Here is a 21,775-nt window from a genome sequence, read left to right as displayed (position 1 = left end):
GATGTCTTCCCTTATTGGGATTTTACTCTTTTCTGTACTAGTTTCCTCCTTCTATTGTATAGCTTGTTTATGGCAGGGGTCCACCAGACTGGTTTCCTTTTCTTGGAGGAGTGAGTCTTGGTTTTGTTTGGGATAGCACGATCCATGAATTCTTGTAGGTGCCTGAAGAGTGCATTAATAAAGGATTTTGCAGCTTGGACAGCGTTATCCTTTAGCATGGGGGCTTTGAAACTTCCCACCTCTGTCTTAAGTAATGTGAAGTTTACTTTTGAAAAGTTTTTCACAGTGGTTTCTTTGACCGGGGGTGGTGGCGGAATGTGGGTATCCAGAGTGATTAGTTTATGGTCAGATCTAACCAGCGAGGAGTTGACCTCTGGTGTGGAACACCGGTTGCCCATGTTGGTGATGACCAGGTCCAATATGTTGTCACCTCTGGTGCGGGTGTTGACCAGTTGATCCAGGGCATTTGAGTTTATAAATTCTAGGAAATGTTGGCCAAGGGAGTTTGTACTTGAGTAGTTCTCCCAGTTAATGTTTGGATAATTGAAATCACCCAATATCAGGGAGTTTGGTAGGACCTTTATGTTTCCCAGTGTTTCCAGGAATGTGGATTGGGGGTCCTGGGACATGGTGGGTGATCTGTAGCAAGCTATAATTTGAATAGCAGTTTTTCCAATTGTTAGTTGCACGTGGATGATCTCTGAAGCATCGTGCTGTGCCATTAACCTGGAGGTGTGGGTATCCTTGATGAATATGGATATTCCCCCGCCTTTTGTATTTCCAGGTTTTGTGGCCAAAATTTATGGTATGAGTTGTAGCCTGATAATGCTGGGGTGCTCTCTGGAGCCTTAAACCAGGTTTCTGTTACTGCACATATATCAATTTTCTCCATACTGAGGAGTTCCTCGAGTACTTTCATTTTGAGGTTTAGACTTCTGGCATTGAGTAGCATTACCCTCAGTTTTTTGTTACTTGTTCTATTTATGGTGGTGAGTTTGTCTTTTGAGCCTTGCCTAAAAAAGGCACTATGGGGGTGGCAAGAGCCTTGGCCAGTATTCGAAAGCCTAAGGGTGATAGGTGCAAGCCGTCTCTAGCGAAGCAGCGTGGCTTGTCGAGCATGTCATCTCAGACTGACAGACCATGGATCCACTTTGAATGACACCAGAAGCTTAGCCAATTGTTGAAATTGATATTTTTTTCTCTATACCGAGGTATCATTCTTGGTGAGGGCAGGATGCTACTCAGGGTCAGGGTCATACCGGCCTGGGCTATGTGATTAGAGAGCTCCTCCATATTTCTTTTCATGTAGTCCAGGGAGGTACGGCTCAGGTCATTCACACCAACATGGACAATGACAGAATCATATCTGTACTTGTTCTGGAGTGACCTGAGTGCTTGTGCTATGTGGCAGATCCTCGCACCCGACAGGCAGCTAACAGTAACCTTCTCCTTGTTCAGCCTAGTGAGTGGGACATCAGTGTGCCTGACTATAGAGTCACCTATTACCAGTGTGTTAGGTATGTTATTTTGCCTTAAGGACTGTGATTGTGTGGCACACTGGTTTTGTGAAGTATGTGTTTCATGGTTTGTGTTGGGGGGTGGAGGTTGCTTAGATGTGTGCTTTGGAGGTCTCTGTTGCTTTGCAGATTTTTATTTAGAGCCTCCGAGTATGTTTTCGTGTATTTATGTGTTTTTTTGCCAGTGCTGGTTTCATAGGTCTATGTGAGACTGGTGGTGTGATGCAAGTAATTCCCTTCTTCTTTTGACTGCCTGGTCCAGTCTTGGGTTGAGAGAGCTTAGCCACCAGTTTGGCTGTATAATTGTATCTCTCGCATGTATTAGTGTTTGGTGGAAGGAGGAGAGGGTTGTCTGTGTACATGAGGCAATTGTAACATTGCCTCAAAATGCCCATATTCACCAGTTAGACCAGAGAGTACACCTGAAACTGCCCTTTGGACATGCCTGGATAGGTACAGTGAACTATTTTATTGATTGGCTGGTAAGGTCGAATAGAGACCCTTGTCCTTCTCTACAGTATAGGGGGGGGTCTAGTGCTAAGGTTTATTAGTGCTTGCTATGAGTTTTGAGCAAGTGCCGGTATGAGAAATGTATGGTTTGAATGCTTAAGTTGAAAGTTTGTCTAGTTCCAAGGGAAAAATTGAAGAGTAGACTTTGTGGAGCTGGGAATAGTTATACCCTAGCTAACCGGCGCTGCCCGGCGTGCAAAACCACGCAAATGCGGGTTTTATAGCAGGGAAATGAAAGAGATAGAAATTAGCCCAAAATGACCAATAAACTACTAATTTCTTGGCTGAAACCTCTCCTCCAGGGACAGATAGGCTGCTCTAAGCTCCCTCTCTCACAGTGAACAGAGAAACTTCCTTCTATCCAAGTAAGGTATGGGCAAACACAGAAACTTGTAACACAGCCCTGAATTCAGCACTAACATGAAAACTGGACTAAACTATCTTAGAAAGACGGGAAAACAAGTATTTTTTTTGTTTTTGTTTTGTATTTTTTTCAGAAAATAAAGCAGATACAATCAAAAAAACACTTTAAATGCACAGAAATGGCTATCACACTTGAGTGTGTAGCCTACAACAGTTAAACAGGTAATTTAAACACAAAAACAACTTTGTTAAAGTGCAGGCAGTAAAAATAAGTACAATATGTAGCTGAAACAAGCTTTTTAAATCACAAAAACTCTAGAAAATCGGCGTTTTAGGTGGAATTAGCTAAAGGCAGTAAGACAATGCAGAAAAATGATACTTAATCACTCCAAAGTCTCTCTTTTGTCTCTCTTTTTAAAAATCATCATTCACTACAATGTTGCATAAACTGCTTAATTCCTGTCATCATTTAAGCCTCATTCCTCCTCCCGAACATTATTCTGCATATATTGTTTCCACAAATTCCATTTTTTCTCTGTAATTTGCACCTTTTATAAAGATCCCACCTCCGAGGGGGAGAATATCCTAGATGTTTGAAATACATAAAGTGATTCAAAGCCACAAATAACAATCTAAATAACCTGTTGTATATTACATGCTACATGATGTCTGATTTAAAAAACATTATGTCTGCTCCAGTATTGTCAATAAAATCTACCCGTGAGCACACTTACATTGGGCACATTTTCAGACTCACTTACACCCTAAAATAAATATATATATATATATATATATATATATATATATATATAAATAAATATATATATATATATATATATATATATATATATATATATTTTTTTTTTTTTCCATGAGTTCATAGTTGTATACTAGGCTGATGACCACCACAAGCTTCATAAGCCTAGCTGTGCAATCCAACCCAATTGTGTCCCTATGTATCATGGGTGTTTATCCATAATAACTAATTCCATGACTTTACATATTAGGCTAGTCAGACTAATAGGTCTGTAATTTCTGAGGACAACTGATGATCCACCCTTGTAAAGTGGAATAACCATTGTAGTCCTCCATTTCCATGATATAAAGCCTGTTTTGAGACTATAGTTGAAAAGTGACTCAAGTGGTCCTGATAGGTCATGTTTCCAGCTATTTAGGAGGTATCCCAGGATATTATCGGGGCCTATTGAGGCTGTGCTTTTGGACTTAGCGAGTGCCACTTGGACCTGCTCCTTGTTAATAGTTGTGGGAGGTATGCTAGTAGTTGTTTCATGGATGGAAGCAAGGGGCAGTGGGGGTTGACATTTGAGCTGAGTTTGTCAACCAGCACATTCACTATGTCATTCTGCTCATTCTGTTCAGTGAAGGTGGCACCACTGCCATCAGTTCAGCACACTATTGTTTGCTACCTTTGAGGTTTCAGACATAGCTATAGAAAGTCTTGTTGATATCTTTAGCCTCTGTGCTATCTTGACTTCATAACTGACCTTGTTGGACTTAGTCCTCTTAGTTTCATATTTAGTTTGATAAGAGAGTTCTTATCATTATGGGAGTTGCTATTCCTGATTTTAGCTATAAAGTTTTCCCTTTTTATTATATACCCTGTTTAGGTTAGGATTCCACCAGTGTGGTTTGTTTTTAGAGTTTGTTTTGGGCTTACTTCTAGTAAGTACAGCAGCCTCTGTACAGCCATTTACATGATTATAAGGGTCTCTGTGAACTGAAAAGCTTGTTGTGAACTCAGAATTGTTAGGGGCATTGACTTTTGATAAACTGTCACTTAATATGATGTAGTTTGCTTTGGAGTAGTCCCTAGCTGTTACAGGATTTGCTCTGGTTACTGAGTTACTTTTTATTCTGAGGGAGACAGCCTTGTGATTTGACCTCACCAGTTAGAACATGATGCTGGGGGGGGGGGGGGTGCAGTGCTCTCCCATATTGGTGAACACCAGGGCCAGTATGTTTGAACCTTTGATGGGTGTACACATCATCTGGTCAAGGGTATTTGTGTTAAAGTCCAGGAATCATTGAGCCTATGAGTGTGAGGCAGTGTATTTTTCCCAGTCTACAAAGGGGTAGTTAAAGTTTCCCATGAATAGGGTATTTGATTTAATGGGGGAGTGTCTCCAGTAGGTCTGTGTACGAGATATAGGATTCTGGGGACATGGAAGGTGACCTATAGCTTACTAGAATATGGTATGGGATTTTGTCTATGATGACTGGCATGTGTATAAATTCCAGGGCATCATCCTGTTTTACCAACATAGACCTAAGCTTGTTACTAAAATAGATTAAGACTCATTCACCTTTTGTCCCTGTATGTGCAGCTGGTGGTTTAAACTTGTGAAAGGCACTGAATCCTTGCACTGTGGATTTAAACCGTGTCTCAGTAATTGCACAGATGTCGTCAATCTCCAAGGTGAGGAGAGCTTGGTGGGAGAGGAGTTTCTTGTTTAGGCTCTTAGCACTGAGCAGTAACACCTCTGATTTCTTTGGGTTTTATGTGCACGCACACACACACACACACACACACACACATATATATATATATATATATATATATATATATATATATAAAAAATATATATGTGTGTGTGTGTGTGTGTGTGTGTGTGTGTGTGTGTGTGTGTATATAAATATATAAATATGTGTGTGTGTGTGTGTGTGTGTGTGTGTGTGTGTGTGTATGTATATATATATATATATATATATATATATATATTATATATGTATATATATATATATATATATATATATATATATATATATATATATATATATATGTGGGTCCCCTTCACATGGTCGACATTTCAGAATGTCAAAGACCATATGGCCGAGACCATATGATCGACATTGGAAATGTCAACCATGTGGAACCGGCATCTCCGTACAGTGCGGAATGGAAAGATTTCCATCTTCCGCACTGTAGTGAGATCTCAGAGTTGGTATATTTAAGTTATGGGTGGTGTGTGTGTGTGTGTGTGTGTGTGTGTGTGTGTGTGTGTGTGTGTGTGTGTGTGTGTGAGGGGGTTGTGGGGGGGAGAGCCCCATGGGGGTGCAGGGGGGCATATGTTATTGTTGTGTTATTTTTTTTTTTATTACATGGTCGACATTTTGAATGTCGATCATATGGTCTCGGCCATATGGTCTTCGACATTCTGAAATATCGACCATGTAAAGTAGACCCATATATATATATATATATATATATATATATATATATATATATATATATATACACACATATATATTTATATATTTAAACGTATGTATGTGTGTCTGGGTATATTACTGAAAACAGCTGCAATGACTTTCTTCAAAACTGCGTTTATGCGTTTAGTTGTAAAATGATGTGACATACAACATCTGCTTTCTATTTAAAAAATAGTTTTAAATGGAAGCACATAGAAAATAAAAACATTTGACAGTAGTGTAGCTAGGATGGGGTTGAGGAGGTGGCTGCCCCAGACACAAAGTGTTAGGGGCTGAGATTGGCAAATCACAATCTCTCTTTACAGCATACTGGCATTTAGAAATAAATGCCATTGTTGCATTTTGGTTAAAAATGAGCAGTGTAATGTGTGGTAAAATAATTTTTATTTTTTTTTTTGTTTTACAGCAGCCTGACCACTGCAGCACCCTGTGCATAGTATAAACTGTAGCAACTGTTTAAAATAAAATATATATATATATCTTTTATTATTTACAGCAAACCTGAATGCTGTAAAGTTCTGTGTGGGGTATAAAGTATAGCAAGCAGTTTGCTACAGTTTAAAAGAAAAAAAAATGTTTTTTTTTTATTTTGCAGCAAACCTGAATGCTGCATCAGCCTGTGTGTAGTATAAACTGTAGCAACTGCTTGCTACAGATATAGAGAGCAGTTTATTTTAGTTTAAAAGAAAAAGAGTGTTTTTTCTTTTTCTTTTTTTTTTTTTTGTTTTACAACAAACCTGAGCATTGTTGTAGTGCTCTTTGAGTGGTAGAAACTGTAAGAACTGCTTGTTACAAATGTAGCAAACAGTTTGTTACAGTTTAAAAGAAGAAAATAGTTTTATTTTTGGGGGAGTGCAAGATCAGGGGATATCACTGGCCACAAAAAGAGCTAGTTACACCTCTGGTATAGCACTGAGGGTTAAGGGTGTCAGCTATGAGTAGTATTCCTGAGTTTCGATCCTAATGCAAGAAGCACCTAATGGGTTTGCAAATTTAACAAATGAGTAACACATGTTTAATCAAAAAAAAATGAACCTTTTAGTGAGCTCCAGATGTCATTTGGAAGCTGCAGAAAAGAAACATATTGGGGTGCATTGCTCAGCATGGGTAAGATGGCTTGGTCAGGAAGTCCAAGGATTCCATAGCAGGAGATATACTAATGTATGAGACTTGTTCGGGGTTTACAGCTTATGTAAAAAAAAATCACTTTCTTGTGCCTTCAGCTACAGCTCAACCATGTCTTTTGAAAGGATACAGAAATTCAGATTTTAAACAGAAACCCATTATTATTATTTTTAAATAAAAAGTAATAAGAGAGTGCTACTATTCACAACTTTTTAATAATATGGATGATCTAGTTTTAGTCTTTATTATTCTTATCATCCACCCTTCTGTGTTATTACCTCAGTATACTCATAATGTTTGCTATATAGGCTCCCTGAGAAAATAAAAACAAATACTGTACCAGTTGCCACAACAAAGTAGTTAGTCTTCTTGGCTAATATCTATTTTACGTGATTATGTACTTCTCATAATTCATAGGTAATTGCTAGGCTACTGACCCCTGATTTGTCCTTTTTAAGCCTAGTCATGTTGAGAATCAAACCTTGCACCTTGTGTCTACAAGGTAAACACCATAACTATTATGCCAGCTGCAACACCTCTCTCAGTCTGCCTACTTACTGCTTTTTAGACCTTTACCACTCTTTATATCCTTCTTCCTCTGAGTTCTGTTTATCGTTAGTTTCAGTATTTGTTTGTCTCTTGCTTAACAAAGTTATCTATCAAATTCACACCACTGTTAAACTTGTAAAAATAATAAAAGGTAGCTGGTTCCAAAAGAGCACACCACCAGCTGCAATTTAAATATTTAGTAATTACACACAGTATTCAGTGCTGGACAGGTTGACAGACGAGATCAGACAGGAGTCTCCGTGGACTATGATGTTTGCAGATGACATTGTCATCTGTAGTGAGAGTAGGAAACAGGTGGAGGAGACCCTGGAGAGGTGGAGATATGCTTTAGAGTGGAGAGGAATGAAGGTCAGCAGGACTAAGACAGAATATATGTGTGTGAATGAGAGGGAGGATAGAGGAATGGTGAGGATGCAAGGAGTAAAGGTGGCAAAGGTGGATGAGTTTAAATACTTGGGGTCAATAGTTCAGAGTAACGGTGAGTGTGGAAGAGAGGTGAAGAAGAGAGTATAGGCAGGATGGAGTGGGTGGAGAAGAGTGTCAGGAGTGATTTGTGACAGACGAGTACCTGTAAGAGTGAAAGGGAAGGTCTACAAGAGGGTAGTGAGACCAGCTATGTTATATGGGTTGGAGACAGTGGCATTGACAAAAAGGCAGGAATTTGAGCTGGATGTGGCAGAGTTAAAGATGTTAAGATTTGCACTGGGTGTGACGAGGGTGGACAGGATTAGGATTAAGTATATTAGAGGGTCAGCCCAGGTTGCAAGGTTTGGAGACAAAGCTAGAGAGGCAAGATTACGTTGGTTTGGACATGTGCTGAGGAGGGATGCTGAGTATATTGGGAAAAAGATGCTAAGGATGAAGCTACCAGGTAACAGGAAAAGAGGAAGGCCTAAGATAAGGTTTATGGATGTGGTAAGAGAGGACATGCAGGTGGTTGGTGTGACAGCGCAAGATACAGAGGACAGGAAGAAATGGAAACAGGTAATTCGCTGTGGCAACACCTAACGGGAACAGCCAAAAGAAGATGATGATTTAGCGCTTTCATCTCATATCAAGTGAGACTTCATCAGAATACATTAATACAAAAGCCAAAAGCATTTAAATAACCTTGTCAGTTAAAAATGCAGGTCACATGACAACAGTAATCAATATTTAATAACACCATTACAAAAATCACATTTCTTCCGATATATATATATATATATATATATATATGTGTGTGTGTGTGTGTGTGTGTGTGTGTGTGTGTGTGTGTGTGTGTGTGTGTAAACATATATTTTCTTAGGGAAGAGGGGATTCTCCAAAATATAGCAATTTCAGAATCAGTACATATTTCCTTCTTATCATACTTTAGCTTTCCCAATTCAGAGGATCACACAATCCTCAAACATGTAACAAGAACCCCTATATGAAGAATTTTAAGTGATTGGCTGTTTATTCTAGCACTGTGCTCCATGTTGTAAGCACTTAATTCCGTACTATGCCTATATTCACATCAGACAACCTCAGAGGGTATATACACTAAGGAGAAATGTATATACATTAAGGAGAAGTTCAAGACACTGATTACCCACCACTGGAGAAAGAAAGTTGAGGAACGGAGGAAAGAAATCCAAAGTGGGGGGTTAATTGTGGAAATAAACAGGACAAATGGATGTAGGAAGCGGTACAGAAATGAAGGATAACTTTGTTAAGCAAGAGACAAACAAATACTGAAACTAACGATAAACAGAAATCAAAGGAAGAAGGATATAAAGAGTGGTAAAGGTCTAAAAAGCAGTAAGTAGGTAAACTGAAAGAGGTGTTGCAGCTGGCATAATAGTTATGGTGTTTACAAGGTGCAAGGTTTGTTTCTTGGCATGGCAAGGGAGCATTTAGAGCTAATTGGAATATCTTTAGTTTAAACCATGACATTCTAAACAGGGTGGGTAGTACACCAAGATTTGTAATTAGTACAGGACCCAGTTTTAAACAGTTATTTGAGAATAAGGTAGATCCTATAGATATGACATCTGTAGCTACACATCCTTGTGGAATGTGTAGTCATTGCCCATATATTAATAAAGAAAAAATCATTTCCTTAAATAATAAACTGCACAGTCAGGTGCTATTCCAGAAAGGGAATTGTTTGAGAAGTAGAATAGTATATTTGATGATATGTTCATCATGCCAACGTTTTTATATTGTCAAAACAGAATGTCATTTGAAGAACAGGATCTATTAAGCAAATTGCCTCAGATAAACATTCTACTGTAATTGTCTTGCCTTCGTGCAACTACATCATGATAAACCTGTTTATTTAACCACTTACCCTAAAAACCATACTCATCTTAATGACATATTTCTTTTTATACATCTTGAAATAGTTATGCTATACTCCTGATTATTGACACTGTATAACATTGTATTGCTAATTAATGCCTTGTAATAATCCTGTAACATTGCTGTTTAATGCTAATCTATAATGAAAATTGTATAATATGTTGGAGCTTTTCTCCACGGGCCTCCGCTGAAAAAGGGCTCTTCAACTCAGTCGGACAATCCCAGTCAACAAATGTAAAATAAATAAATAATAAAATAAAATATAAAATATATATTCATATACACACACACACACACACACACACACACACACATATATCTGTATGTATATATATATATATATATATATATATATATAAAAATGGGTGCAGTGGTAGAGTTGCTACCTCACAACAAGAGGTTCTCTGGTTTGATTCTCGGCTGGAGTGCTTTCTGTGTGGAGTCTCCATGTCCTACCTGCATTTGTGTGGGTTTTCTCTGGGTACTCTGGTTTCCTCCCACACTGTAAAGATATGTGTTTCTCCCTGGGCCTTTGCTGAAAAATGGCTTTGTTCCAAGTTGGACTTTCCTGGTAAACAAATGTTATATTAAAAAAAAAAAAATATATATATATATATATATATATATATATATATATATATATATGTATACAGTCCATCATTTATTGACTGTTGGATGTGTGTGCTGTATGGTAAGATTGGCGAACAGTTGGTTTAGGAAGTTTCATCTTTTCCCCACTGATTTGTGATTTTGGAGTTAGTATATATATTTTAGAAGGGAAGTGGGTGATGCAGTACCAGATGTGGGTGGTGGGAGAGTGGGGGGAAGATGCCCTCCATAAAAATGCTTGTTTTTCTGAATTTTCCTACTTTTAGATGATAAAGTCCATCAATGCAGTAATTCAGTGGATTGTGAAACGATTAATAGGTTTTGCTATGCAACCTACTATACTCTCCACTGTGTGCAACAAAAATGAAAAATAATTTTATTACAAAGCACAGACTCCTAACATCTGTGAATGAATCATAGATGCATCCAGTCTGCAGGGCATATGGTTTCTTATATGCACCATTAATGAGAAGATATGGTCAACACCTCTGTGCTTGCACTGTATGTAAAACCACTGTCATAAGGCTGCTAAATGTTGTAATCTTCAAATTGTTTCTTCTTTTCCTTGTACATAATAACTGTTGAACAGCAGACTTTGGTGTCAGCATTTAAGACTTTCATAAAATGCTTATTCATTCTTCTGTGTTCTTCTGAGTGGAATACCAACTGACGGTTTAGTGGCTATGTAATGTTGTAGTTTCATCGACAAATGCATAAATATTGTGGCTAACTGTAAATGAGAATAGATAAGTCAGCAACTGTTTTTCTTTTAGTAACACACCCGTAATATGCACCAAAGTTTAAATAAACATCCAGCACTTCTGAGACCACTAATCTCTGTCTGTATAAGTCAGTTTTGACCTGAGGTCTCTTAATATTCCAATACACCTTAGAAATCCTGCACTTGGCACTTGATCTTGACACTGTTTATTCTTGCTCTGCTAGCTACCTCCCAATTTTACTCTCTAGTATGCTCATATTGAGACTTAATCCTTATAATGTCTTCAGCTGTATCTGCAGATGTCACTCTGAGATGAAGGCATGAGGCTTTTAATCATACTGCCCCTAAATATACAACCACTAAGGACACCCACCTCATCCCTTGTTATTAAATTTGTTTTACCACTGACATTCCCTCTTTTCAGGCCTATGTGCTTGTAAAATCAGGTTTCACTTAAATATAGTTTGTTAGACACAGATACATTATTCTCTTTATATAGACCTGCAAATGCAGCCATATTAAAGCAGGCCTATATCTTCATTTTGTATTTTACATTTATCATACAGTTTCAATATAAAGGAATGTTTCAGTCAAGGATATAAATGAGCTCAGAGAAATAACCTTTAGTGAAGAATGCTGGTAAGAATAAAATGTGCAAACAGAATGTGCAGTTCATTGAGTACAAATAGATCATGTTTAGATGGGATGAGGCTTGGGAACCAAGGATAAAGAGGCATGTAGAACTTGTTGAAAATGTACAGGGTTTTAGTCTTTATTAGAAGAGATACTTAGGACACTGAAGTCAGTAAGTACGTTTGGACTGATACACAGAAAGGTATTACAGTGCAGTCCATGGAGGTTCAGTACAGACACACGAGATTGAGTGCAGGTCAAATATCCGATATTCACGAAACTACAGAAAGTAGGGTAGTTAGTATTCATTTTGTCATTCGGTGAGAAAGAAACAATTCTCAGTACAAAATGCTGAGGATAGTATAATGAGTGCAGAAGCTGTGGACAGTATAATTCAGTCTATTTCAGTTTATCAGCACTTTTGTTGGGGACAGTAAGATTTGAGTTGTATATTGTTGACATCTACATCCATTGTATGCTGTTAGTGCATAATAAACCACCTTTATCAAATTTACAGTGAGTAGACTTCTGTTCTGAGTGGTACAAGAAGATTTGGCACATAAAGGAGAGATTGATATATTTGGCACTTGTTTAGCACAGATATGGGTATTAAAAAGATGAAGAAATTTCATCCAGTTCCTTCCAGCTATTTCCAGTATCATACACTTTCTTCCCTCAACTCTTACGGTGCACAATCACCTAAGATCCTTTCCAGCAAACACTTGATTTCTTCAGACTCATGTCGAATATTCTAGAAACTACCTCTCTATTTTGATCATGTGTAGATGAGTAAAAAAAAAAGCATGGCCTATGCAGACCAACACACCCTACAAATTGTCTTCACTTCCAGCCTATTTCCTGTTTGCTTATTTATTACTCCTGAGTTGGTCTTGTTCTTTCTTTTATATACTATAAATTTAAAAAGAGATGTTTAGGACTTGTACTTAAGTGTCTAAGAAGTGTACTTTTATCCTGCTGTGAGAAGCTAATATGGAGCACCACTTAAAATCTCAAACACGGTCCATCTTAATGACATAAACTCCCAGAGTTCCATGCATCTGTGGCTTAGCAGTATTACTATATCCTAACAGTTTCTGAAACATGGCTTCAGCCTTATATCTATTCATCTAAGACATCTCTAGCTGACTCTGCAGCATACTGGTTGGCTGGACCAGGAACTAGCGTGGAGATGTTATCCTTTGTGAAGAAAGACATTGACTATCTTAAACAGTTAGGCACTTATTGATAACGATAGTAAAACATACATATCAAAATCATCTCTGTGAGAGTCAAATGGCCACCACAGTCTGTGCCTGTCTTACACGCGACCTGGGGGAAATCTTCTGCAAAGTACCCTTGAACACATACACCAAATACTATCTCTGAATTCAGTGTTAGTGGCTTAAACATAAGCTGGCTGAAACTCAGTTTCACAGGTCTTCCTTTTAGACATAAAGTGACTGGAGGCATCCAAAGAAATATGTGCTACTAACATTAATTTTAATGACAATATGAATGATTTCAGAATTTAAAAAAAATTATTTACCACAAGTAGACATGTCTGGTACTTGAAATGACCACATTCAACACAAATATGCATGCAGATGATCAAATATTTTTACTTTGAAAAACAACATGGTGGAAATGGAACTTCACAAATAATTTGCCATTATGTAAGCACTTTTACTAACTGAGACAGAATAAGTAATCCTTAGAGATAAGTACTGCTGAATATGTCCAGGAACTGAAACCCCTTATTACTAACTGCCACACAATGATGAATAGCCTTTTTCCTAAAAAGTTTATTTGTTTTTACGTCTTTCTTTTTTACTAAGCTTTGGTGTAGATAGCCTTAATTTACACTTGTCTGTATCCTTTGCATTTTTGTAACAGACAAAATATTAGTTTAAGGGTGTGCATACTTATGTAACCAGCTTATTGTACATTTTTTTTAATTTTTTATATTTTTCCCCTAACAGATTTGTTTGTTTTTCAATAGAAGTATACAGGTTATAGGTCACATTAAAGGTGGGAAAAGTTTTGAAATTATTTATTTTGGTCTCATTTTTTATATCACAAAAACCTGGGATTTTAACAGGGGTGTGTACATTTTTTATACCCACTGTATATGTCACTACACTTCCAGTGCCCCCCTTTTAAGTATTCTTACTAGTCTATATTCTGTCATGAGATCTCTCTGCCAATTACACTGTACATATGAATTTATCAGAGGCTTGTCAGCTTCAAACTTCTTAGCATCACAAATATTCCTCTTTGCCCCCTCCACTACGCTGACCATCGCTGCTTCCCTTTCCAGGTCGCTCATTACTTAGGCTATCAATAAATCTGTTATACACATGATGTTCCTTGTTATTACTTTCATACAAGTAACTCTCTAGGTCTCAAATATGCATTTATTAATCATCTCTAGTATGCATTGAGTAGTTACCTTAAATATGCATGTAATGGTATATAACATAATTTTTTTCTCTTTCAGTTAAAATTTCTCCATTTGTGTAAATGCTTCCTTATTAAATAACTCATGTGTAAATTTTTTGTATGCAGCTTTTCTCCCCGGGTCACCACTGAAAATGGGCCATTGTCCCAGTCGGACCTCCCGGTAAACAAATGTAAAATAAAATAAATAAAATAAATACAGTTTCAAGCCATCCTGGTTAAAGTAGTTCACAGTAAATGAAATCAGTAGACACATTAAAATATGGAAATATTAATATAATAACAAATTTAAACAAGAAGAAAAACAATATTAACACTGTCAGCTGGTTAAAAATAAATAACAGGATGGTTCCTTTTTTATGAGGAAGAAGTATGTAAATAGTAATGCAAGAGAGAGCACATCAGAAGAGAAGTGGCTAGGTTACATGTCCCTGATTGGGAGATGTGCATTTGCCATTGTTTACTTGGTAGTTCTTTAAATGGTAAAGACAAATTCTACCCTCACAATGAATATCTATTGTTCTGTGGTTCTCATATAGTTATTTTAGCCATACAAAAATATATCCACAGGTGTAACCTGTATTCAGCCATTACAATGCATTAGGCAGTATATGATTTACGTATCACCAGGTCAAACACTGACTATAGAATGGATGCTCTATATATTTATTCAGAGAATTATGTTACAAGCTCAGTACTGGAGAATTTAATGCCAACACTGCTGAGGAAGAGCTGCATGTAATCCAACAACTTTACTACAAAGCTGAAAACATCATCAAACATTTTAGGAAATTCAGAAAGCATTCTCAATAAGCGCATTCTACATTGTGGCTTATGAACATATCACTAATATACTTTCTTCTTGCAGTTTGACCTTTGCATTAGAGTTTTTACTACAAGCTGGCTGCAGTCCCAAAAATATTTCTAATGCGTTCATTAACTCTATGCATATCTACATATCTGCATATGCTCATAAATGCACATGTTTATATACACAGCATAAATCAGACACCAGCAAATCTTCACACATTCAGCACACTATGCCAGCATTTCAGATATGAAAAACTCAAATCACTTTAAGCCACTGATTCTGCCTACATGGCCATAGGAGAACCGATATTCCATTGTTAATCCTTATTGAGAGGAGGAAAGACATGGAAGACCATGGAAGTCGGCTTTCTTCCCATCTGCAAGACCACACAGGAGGTACTTGCAAGATACAATACTTTATTTGAGTTATATGCATGTAGGCACCAGTCTAAAATATATGTCTTCATTATAAATGAAGTAGGATTTGTAACACAGATGGCAGTTGGACTTTCATTTCTTTGGAAGTGACAATGTCTGTAATGGGATAACATATTCAGCCTGTGGATATGAAGAAGACCAAATGCATGCACTTAAAAAACATGCAGGTGAAACCACACTCCTACCTGCCCACATGATCAGAACAACCACAATGATTAGCATCTCTCCTGCCCGAAGCCTATTTGAGAGTTCCTTCATGGTCACATCCTCTGAAAAAAAAAATCAAGAGGCAAGTGAGCTAAATTTCAAGGTAAGTGCCTTAAGGAAATGTAAAGAAGCTTACAAAAATAACCCGTCCATTTTCAGTCACACAGAAAATATGAATGCAACATTAAGACAAATGTGCTAATTAGTATGTAAGCAGTGAAATGTCAATATACCAAACAGTCCTAGGATATTTTTTGTATCCCACGATCATGTGGTCACTTAAAGCTTCTTGCTGTTTGGTGGTTTTATGTCTGTTATGTGGGTGATGTATTTCAATTACAGAATTGCCTGATTTGTGTTACTGTCACATGTAAAGAACAGCTATCGAGAGAAAGTGAAATAAATATACTTTGATCTTACTTTCAGTTGCAATAAACCTGTAACCCGTGACTTGTTTTGTTTTGTTACTTAAGTAGTGTTTTAGTCACTGAATTATGCACTATTTGACATTTGATACTATCAATCTGTTAATTATTCCTTCATGTGAGATAGCATCAAATGCCTTGCTAAGACCAAAATAAGCACTGTGGACTGTTAAACCTTCATCAGAATGCCATAAAATTCAAAGTGCAAGATCTCACTTAAAAACCCATTATGTTCCATATCTAACAGAAATAGGTCTCCTGTGTCATTTTGGATAAGGTCAATTATGGCTGTCTATAGTTTACATAGAAGATTGGTCAGGCTAATAGGTTATAAAATTGTTTTGGTGTGATGTAACTCCCCCCTCCCATTTTTGAATTGGTACCACTATAACTTGTTGCAACTGATCAGGGATAAGTCTACATGATAAAATTTTATTTAGCATGACTGACAAGGAGTTAAGTTAGGTTTTCTATGCTTATGTGTAGGAAACCACATGATATATTGTCTGGTCCCATGGAGATTCAGTTTTTAATCTTACCTGTGGCAGCAGTTACCATGTTGGTAGTCATACAAAGGATGCCTCCCCTTGTCTGTATAGCAATATGACATATTTCTTTGCTTTTGGGGAAGTTTGCACAACATTATTCTGCAAGCACATTTGTGATGTTTTCTTGCTTGGTGGTCACTTTATTGTTTATTGATAGCTTTCCATCCATGGTTTCTCCATTTTACTTTCCTGATACAATTAAAGAATACCTTTTTATTGTATTTAACCTTTATTTATCCTTTGTTGACTGTATTAGTTTCTCTAGGCTAGTGGCCTCTTATCAGGGAAGATAGGATTTATACTACTAGGAGAAATTTGCCGAGGACACTGGGGAACATCCCCAACTCTTTTTGATCATGGAATTTCTGCAATGAGCGATAGTGTGGTTGTGGGATGGCTATATAATATCCTGTCAAAAAAGATACTATCTTTTTAGAAATTTTACCTATTTAACCTACCATCTACAAGTGGCAAGACCTGTTCAGTAAATAAAAAGGTCATAGTTCACTCAATAACAAAGCTGTAGTTCTAGTTCTCCTCCAATGATCTTCTCATTTATACAAGATCCAGTCTGTCTTGAGATTGTTGGTGATACTCAGTTTAAAACTCAGTTTACCTTCTCTTCCAAACATGTTCCACATAAATGAAATGTCATAGCTGACAGCCTTTCACATTTTTAGCTTTAATAAGTAAAAACAGAAACTGATCTCTCCACGATGCAACAAAGTATAAAATCAATTTTCAGCCAAATAGTCCAGTAGAAGTAGTAGCGTTATGTTAAAATAAACTTTTATTTAACGAAACAAGTGGGTTGATAAGCGCTTTCGCGTGGATACAACCACGCTTCTTCAGATAACAATTTCTCCCACTGACTTAGTTTAAATAGCAAAACAATTAGCTTAAAGCTTGATTTAATTAGTCAGTTCAATCAACATTTAAAGAAGTAAAGTTCAAAACAAGTTCAAAACACATTGACAGTTCTATAATATAGTAAAGACATATATTCAAAAGACAAGCAAAGAATAATCCACGACCTTGAAGAAAGGAACCAGAACTCTGCTAAAGTCCACAAGGCTGTATTTTTATTTCTGAAGTGTTCCAAAAGTCACAGATAAAATCACACTGAAGTATTCCAAAAATCACAGATAAAATCACACAAGCGCTTTCGCTCAGGCAGTCCTGAGCTTTATCAAGTGAAAACAAAATGCAGTATGCAGTAACCTCCATTAAATAGCCTAGCAATTATACAATTAATTAATTAGTAAGTCTAGTACTAAGGTGTGGTGCTTTGGAGTTGGATGTTAAAAAAGTTAGTCATTATACCAACTCAAAAAATGAAATGTTTGCAACAACATCTGCACTTAAATAAAATGACTAATCATAAAAAACATTTTAAAATACCAGTTTCCTAGGTTTCAGAACATAAAAGTCTGAAGTCTGGTTGGGGTTGTAGATTGTTAAGGAATATGCTTAAAGATGTGTTTGGATTGTCAGTGAATTGTTAAAAACTTTTTTCTTTTTATTATTACTTTGCACTGATAAAGACATGCAATAAAATGTGCGTGAGATATTTTTGATGCCCATCCATATACCATTTCATATAGAATTTGATTTATTAGTCAGAATCCTAAAACCGTGGATGTTCAGTAATTTAATATGCTGTGTGGGGATGCTGTAGTATGAAGGGGGTCAAGTATGAGAGTTATAACCTAGCCCTCCTAAGCTTGAGGACCGGTTTAATGCTGATCATCCCATTCAGACCTGGTGGCTTCCCTGCATTCAGTCTCAACTGCCATAATAGTTCACGGTAGCCCAAGGTGGATTCCCAGTCACCACCTCTTGCATCTGGCTCAACCTGTTCCAGAACTAGAAACTGAATTTTGGGATCTGGGCAGGAGAGTGAGTGTTTATAGAAGGCATTGGTTTCCTTCTTCCTGGTCATGTCATAAAGATGCTCGTAGATACGTTTCCTTAATTCCCTCTCAGTTTTGGACTTTAGCAGAGTTCTGGTTCCTTTCTTCAAGGTCGTGGATTATTCTTTGCTTGTCTTTGGTTTTTTGTGCATTACTTCATATATTCAAAAGCTTATATTAACTGTGTAAATCCACTGTTTTATCTCTTACAAGTTAGGTTATGATATATATAAAAATTTTTCTTATATATATAATTTACTTAATAAATTATTCATCAACTTGTAATATAAATTTAAAACCAAAAATAAAACTAAAACTAAAGCAGCATTTCTTAATTGTTAAAATTGAGCGCTTACTGAAACTACATATCAAAACTTTATGGATGTGCAATAAAGCAACTATAACAAAAAATATAGCAGCATAATATATTCATTGTTGTTCAAATGCTAACAAAATTATATTCAACTAAGGATTTTTTTGACATTTTTAGCTTTGCAGGTTTCATTTATTGGCGCCAGCAGCTCACCAGTTCCACTTGCGTGTTCCACCACAGGTTTGCCTAGTTGGAGAGGAATGTTGGTTGCCCTACTGTAGAATTCCTGGGTAGTGAACACTAGGAGAGCTTATACTACAGCTCTGGAAAAATGCAAGACCTTTTATCCATGAGTACCACATAAAAACAGGTGGTGGACCCTTGAGGCTCTCAATCATTATCTCTTGATGTAATTGGTAGGATTCCCCAAACTCTACATGTTTAGGGTGGATGGCTAAAGTCCTTTTTACAACTCATTAGACAGTAAGCAGATTATTAAAAGGGACAGCTATCTTAAGGATGATGTTAGAGATTCAAGATGTCTTATTAGTATGCATTTTAATTATGAGGGAAAAGTTATCAGTACAGGATTTTCCCTTATTGGCAGCAAATTGGCAGCTCTGTTTACATGGCTTTATGCTGGAGCTTATACAATTAGTGAAATGTTACAGTCCCTGTGCTGGGGAAATGTCATTGTAACATGACTAACAGTGAAAGTGTGGCTAAGGAAATCTAAAACTGATCAAGTTGGAACAGGTCAGCAAATTTCATTGCAGCATTCCTGATTCTTTTACAGCTAGTTGAAATGTCCCTTATTTTGCTCCAGGCAATGTGGTACCATCACAAGGTTCTTGCAAAGCCCATTGTGGATATGTGTTTGTTTTCCACACAATGGACTTATCAGTTACTGACATATTTTTAGGGCTGTCAGGTCATAATATTTGCCTTATGAGCTTTCAAGTCTGTTATAGCGCATTTTTAAGCTCATGTATTTTCTTATGATAGGCTCCTTCCATTGCCATAGTATGTTTACTCTGTAAGTTTGATTTACTATGCCCAGTGGGAGGATTGTTGTTATATGTACAAGGTTCTACAGGTGGGGCCTTTGCTCGAGAGCACTATGCTTGGACAATCCATTATACAATCAAATCTTAAAATATTGCAGATAAAGAATCTAATTCTATTGCTGTCATCTTAGTACAGTGAATATTACTTTTTCATGAGTGCTGTAGTTTGGTGCAAAATTGCACGACTCAGAGATGACACAAGAGGTGAATTCCATGTATTTCCAGTTATACATTTTCCCTGGCTTTGTGTAATCTCTGAAGTGCCACATGTAGAAGAAAGAGTAATGAGGCAGAAATGGCTTGTTATTGAAATGTCAGAACTCACAATGCTGAGCCCCAAAATGGTGAAAGAAAAAGAGAGGAAATACAGGAAAGACACAAATATCAAGCATTACTCTTCTTCCTTAATCTTGATATTTGTAGTAGAGCAAGCTCCCCTTCACTCTCCCAATGGGGTTCCTATTAGAAGAATGAAAGTCCAAAATATCGAACAGCTGTATATACAAAAATGCCGTTCATTTATGTGTTTTTTGTGAGATCGTGGTACAGTGAAGATCGGGAAATTTGCCCTTTCCTCACTGTAGTGCGATCTCGGAGTTGGTATATATAATTAGTGGGGGGTGTGGGGGGGCAGAGCCCCCACAATAAAGGATTCGAAGTCCAGTATTTCTCTGTTTACAGCATTCAATTATATGAACTTTTGTTCATATAATATAGACCCTCCCAATGTGAGGGAGGCAAGCACTCCGCACTTCCCTGAACTTATATATATTTATATGCCAACTCTGAGATCACCATAACTTATAAAAGAGGAAGTACTTGGAGAAATCTCGTTTTGGACTTGGTAAATCTGGATTTTTGGCCTTTCAGTCTCTGCATTCCATGACTTGGCATTACATATCCTGATATTTTAAATGGTTACCAGCAGATAGCTTGCAATCTGGGGGTGCACCCCCTGAAAATTTATTTTTGTTTTCCTTTTTGTGTTGTTTAATACTTAGCTTGTTTCAGTTTAGATGTTGTGGTTGCCATATTTTGTGTGTTGTCTATGGAAGATGTGATGTTTTATAGCATATCCTGTTTGTAAGATTCTTCAGAAGCTGTACACGAGTTGTACTAAGAGTGTGTTTGTATAGTCACAGGGTGGGATAGCTGCTTAGACACTGACCTCAGTACTCCGCATATACTTGTTCCTCTCACATGTTTTTATGGCCACTTCAATAAAGAGTGCATTTGCTGTATGTGTGAGGCAGCTCTTACACTGCCTCAGATAACTGCTATTTATCAAGTGTTTCCTCTGGGAAAATGGAAATAATCAATGAAGTGCAAAGTATGATAGTCTGATGTGAAGGGTCTTAAAATATAAAGTCTATGTATGATACATGTTAAAATATAAAGTCTATGAATGACATGTTTTGTGCATTACATTTGTTGGGGTGGAGGCTTCAATAAATGATCCTTTGAACTGCTGGACTCTTGTACTGATGACTTATGCAAGTAATTTTATTCCATTTGGTGAAGAATGACAGCAGTGAGGTGATATGACCAAAAGCCTGGTTTGAATGATAAAATCATGAAAATTGAACTTTTTTTTTTTGAGGAGGTAAAGGAGTAGTGCAGTAAAGGAACAGGCTAGTATAACTTAATAACAATGAGCCTGAGTAGCACCTAATGCCAAGACCTACAGTGTTTTCAGTTTATATGCTTCTTTTTTTTCTAAATGTTTTATTGAGATTTTACAGGAAAATAACAACATTACTATATATATATATATATATATATATATATATATATATATATATATATATATATATATGGTTCCCCCTTACAAGCACAAATTACTACATGCCCAAAATGCAAAAACCCAAAACCATAAGACCGAAACCGCAGAATCTCGACATCGCAAAGGCCCGATGTGCAAAACCACGAAACTATCCCATAGTGGAACTATGCAACATAAAAAGCTCAAAAAAAGAGTAAAACACTTTATTAA

The 21,775-nt window shown here is 36.9% G+C and overlaps 1 protein-coding gene across 1 annotated transcript in view; it reads right to left on the bottom strand.

Moving 5' to 3' along the window:
* Nucleotides 1-21,775, bottom strand: part of FNDC5 (fibronectin type III domain containing 5) — a 1,974,149-nt gene that overhangs the window by 768,952 nt on the left and 1,183,422 nt on the right. The window contains exon 4 of the mRNA XM_044059931.1: nucleotides 15,495-15,578. Within this exon, the coding sequence (XP_043915866.1) occupies nucleotides 15,495-15,578 (84 nt within the window). The remainder of the gene's footprint in view (nucleotides 1-15,494; nucleotides 15,579-21,775) is intronic.

This window comes from Protopterus annectens, chromosome 1.part2, assembly GCF_019279795.1.
Source record: "Protopterus annectens isolate FY-2018-M chromosome 1.part2, PAN1.0, whole genome shotgun sequence".
NCBI classification, from domain to species: Eukaryota; Metazoa; Chordata; order Ceratodontiformes; family Protopteridae; genus Protopterus; species Protopterus annectens.
This window is presented reverse-complemented; position numbering and strand designations above follow the sequence as displayed.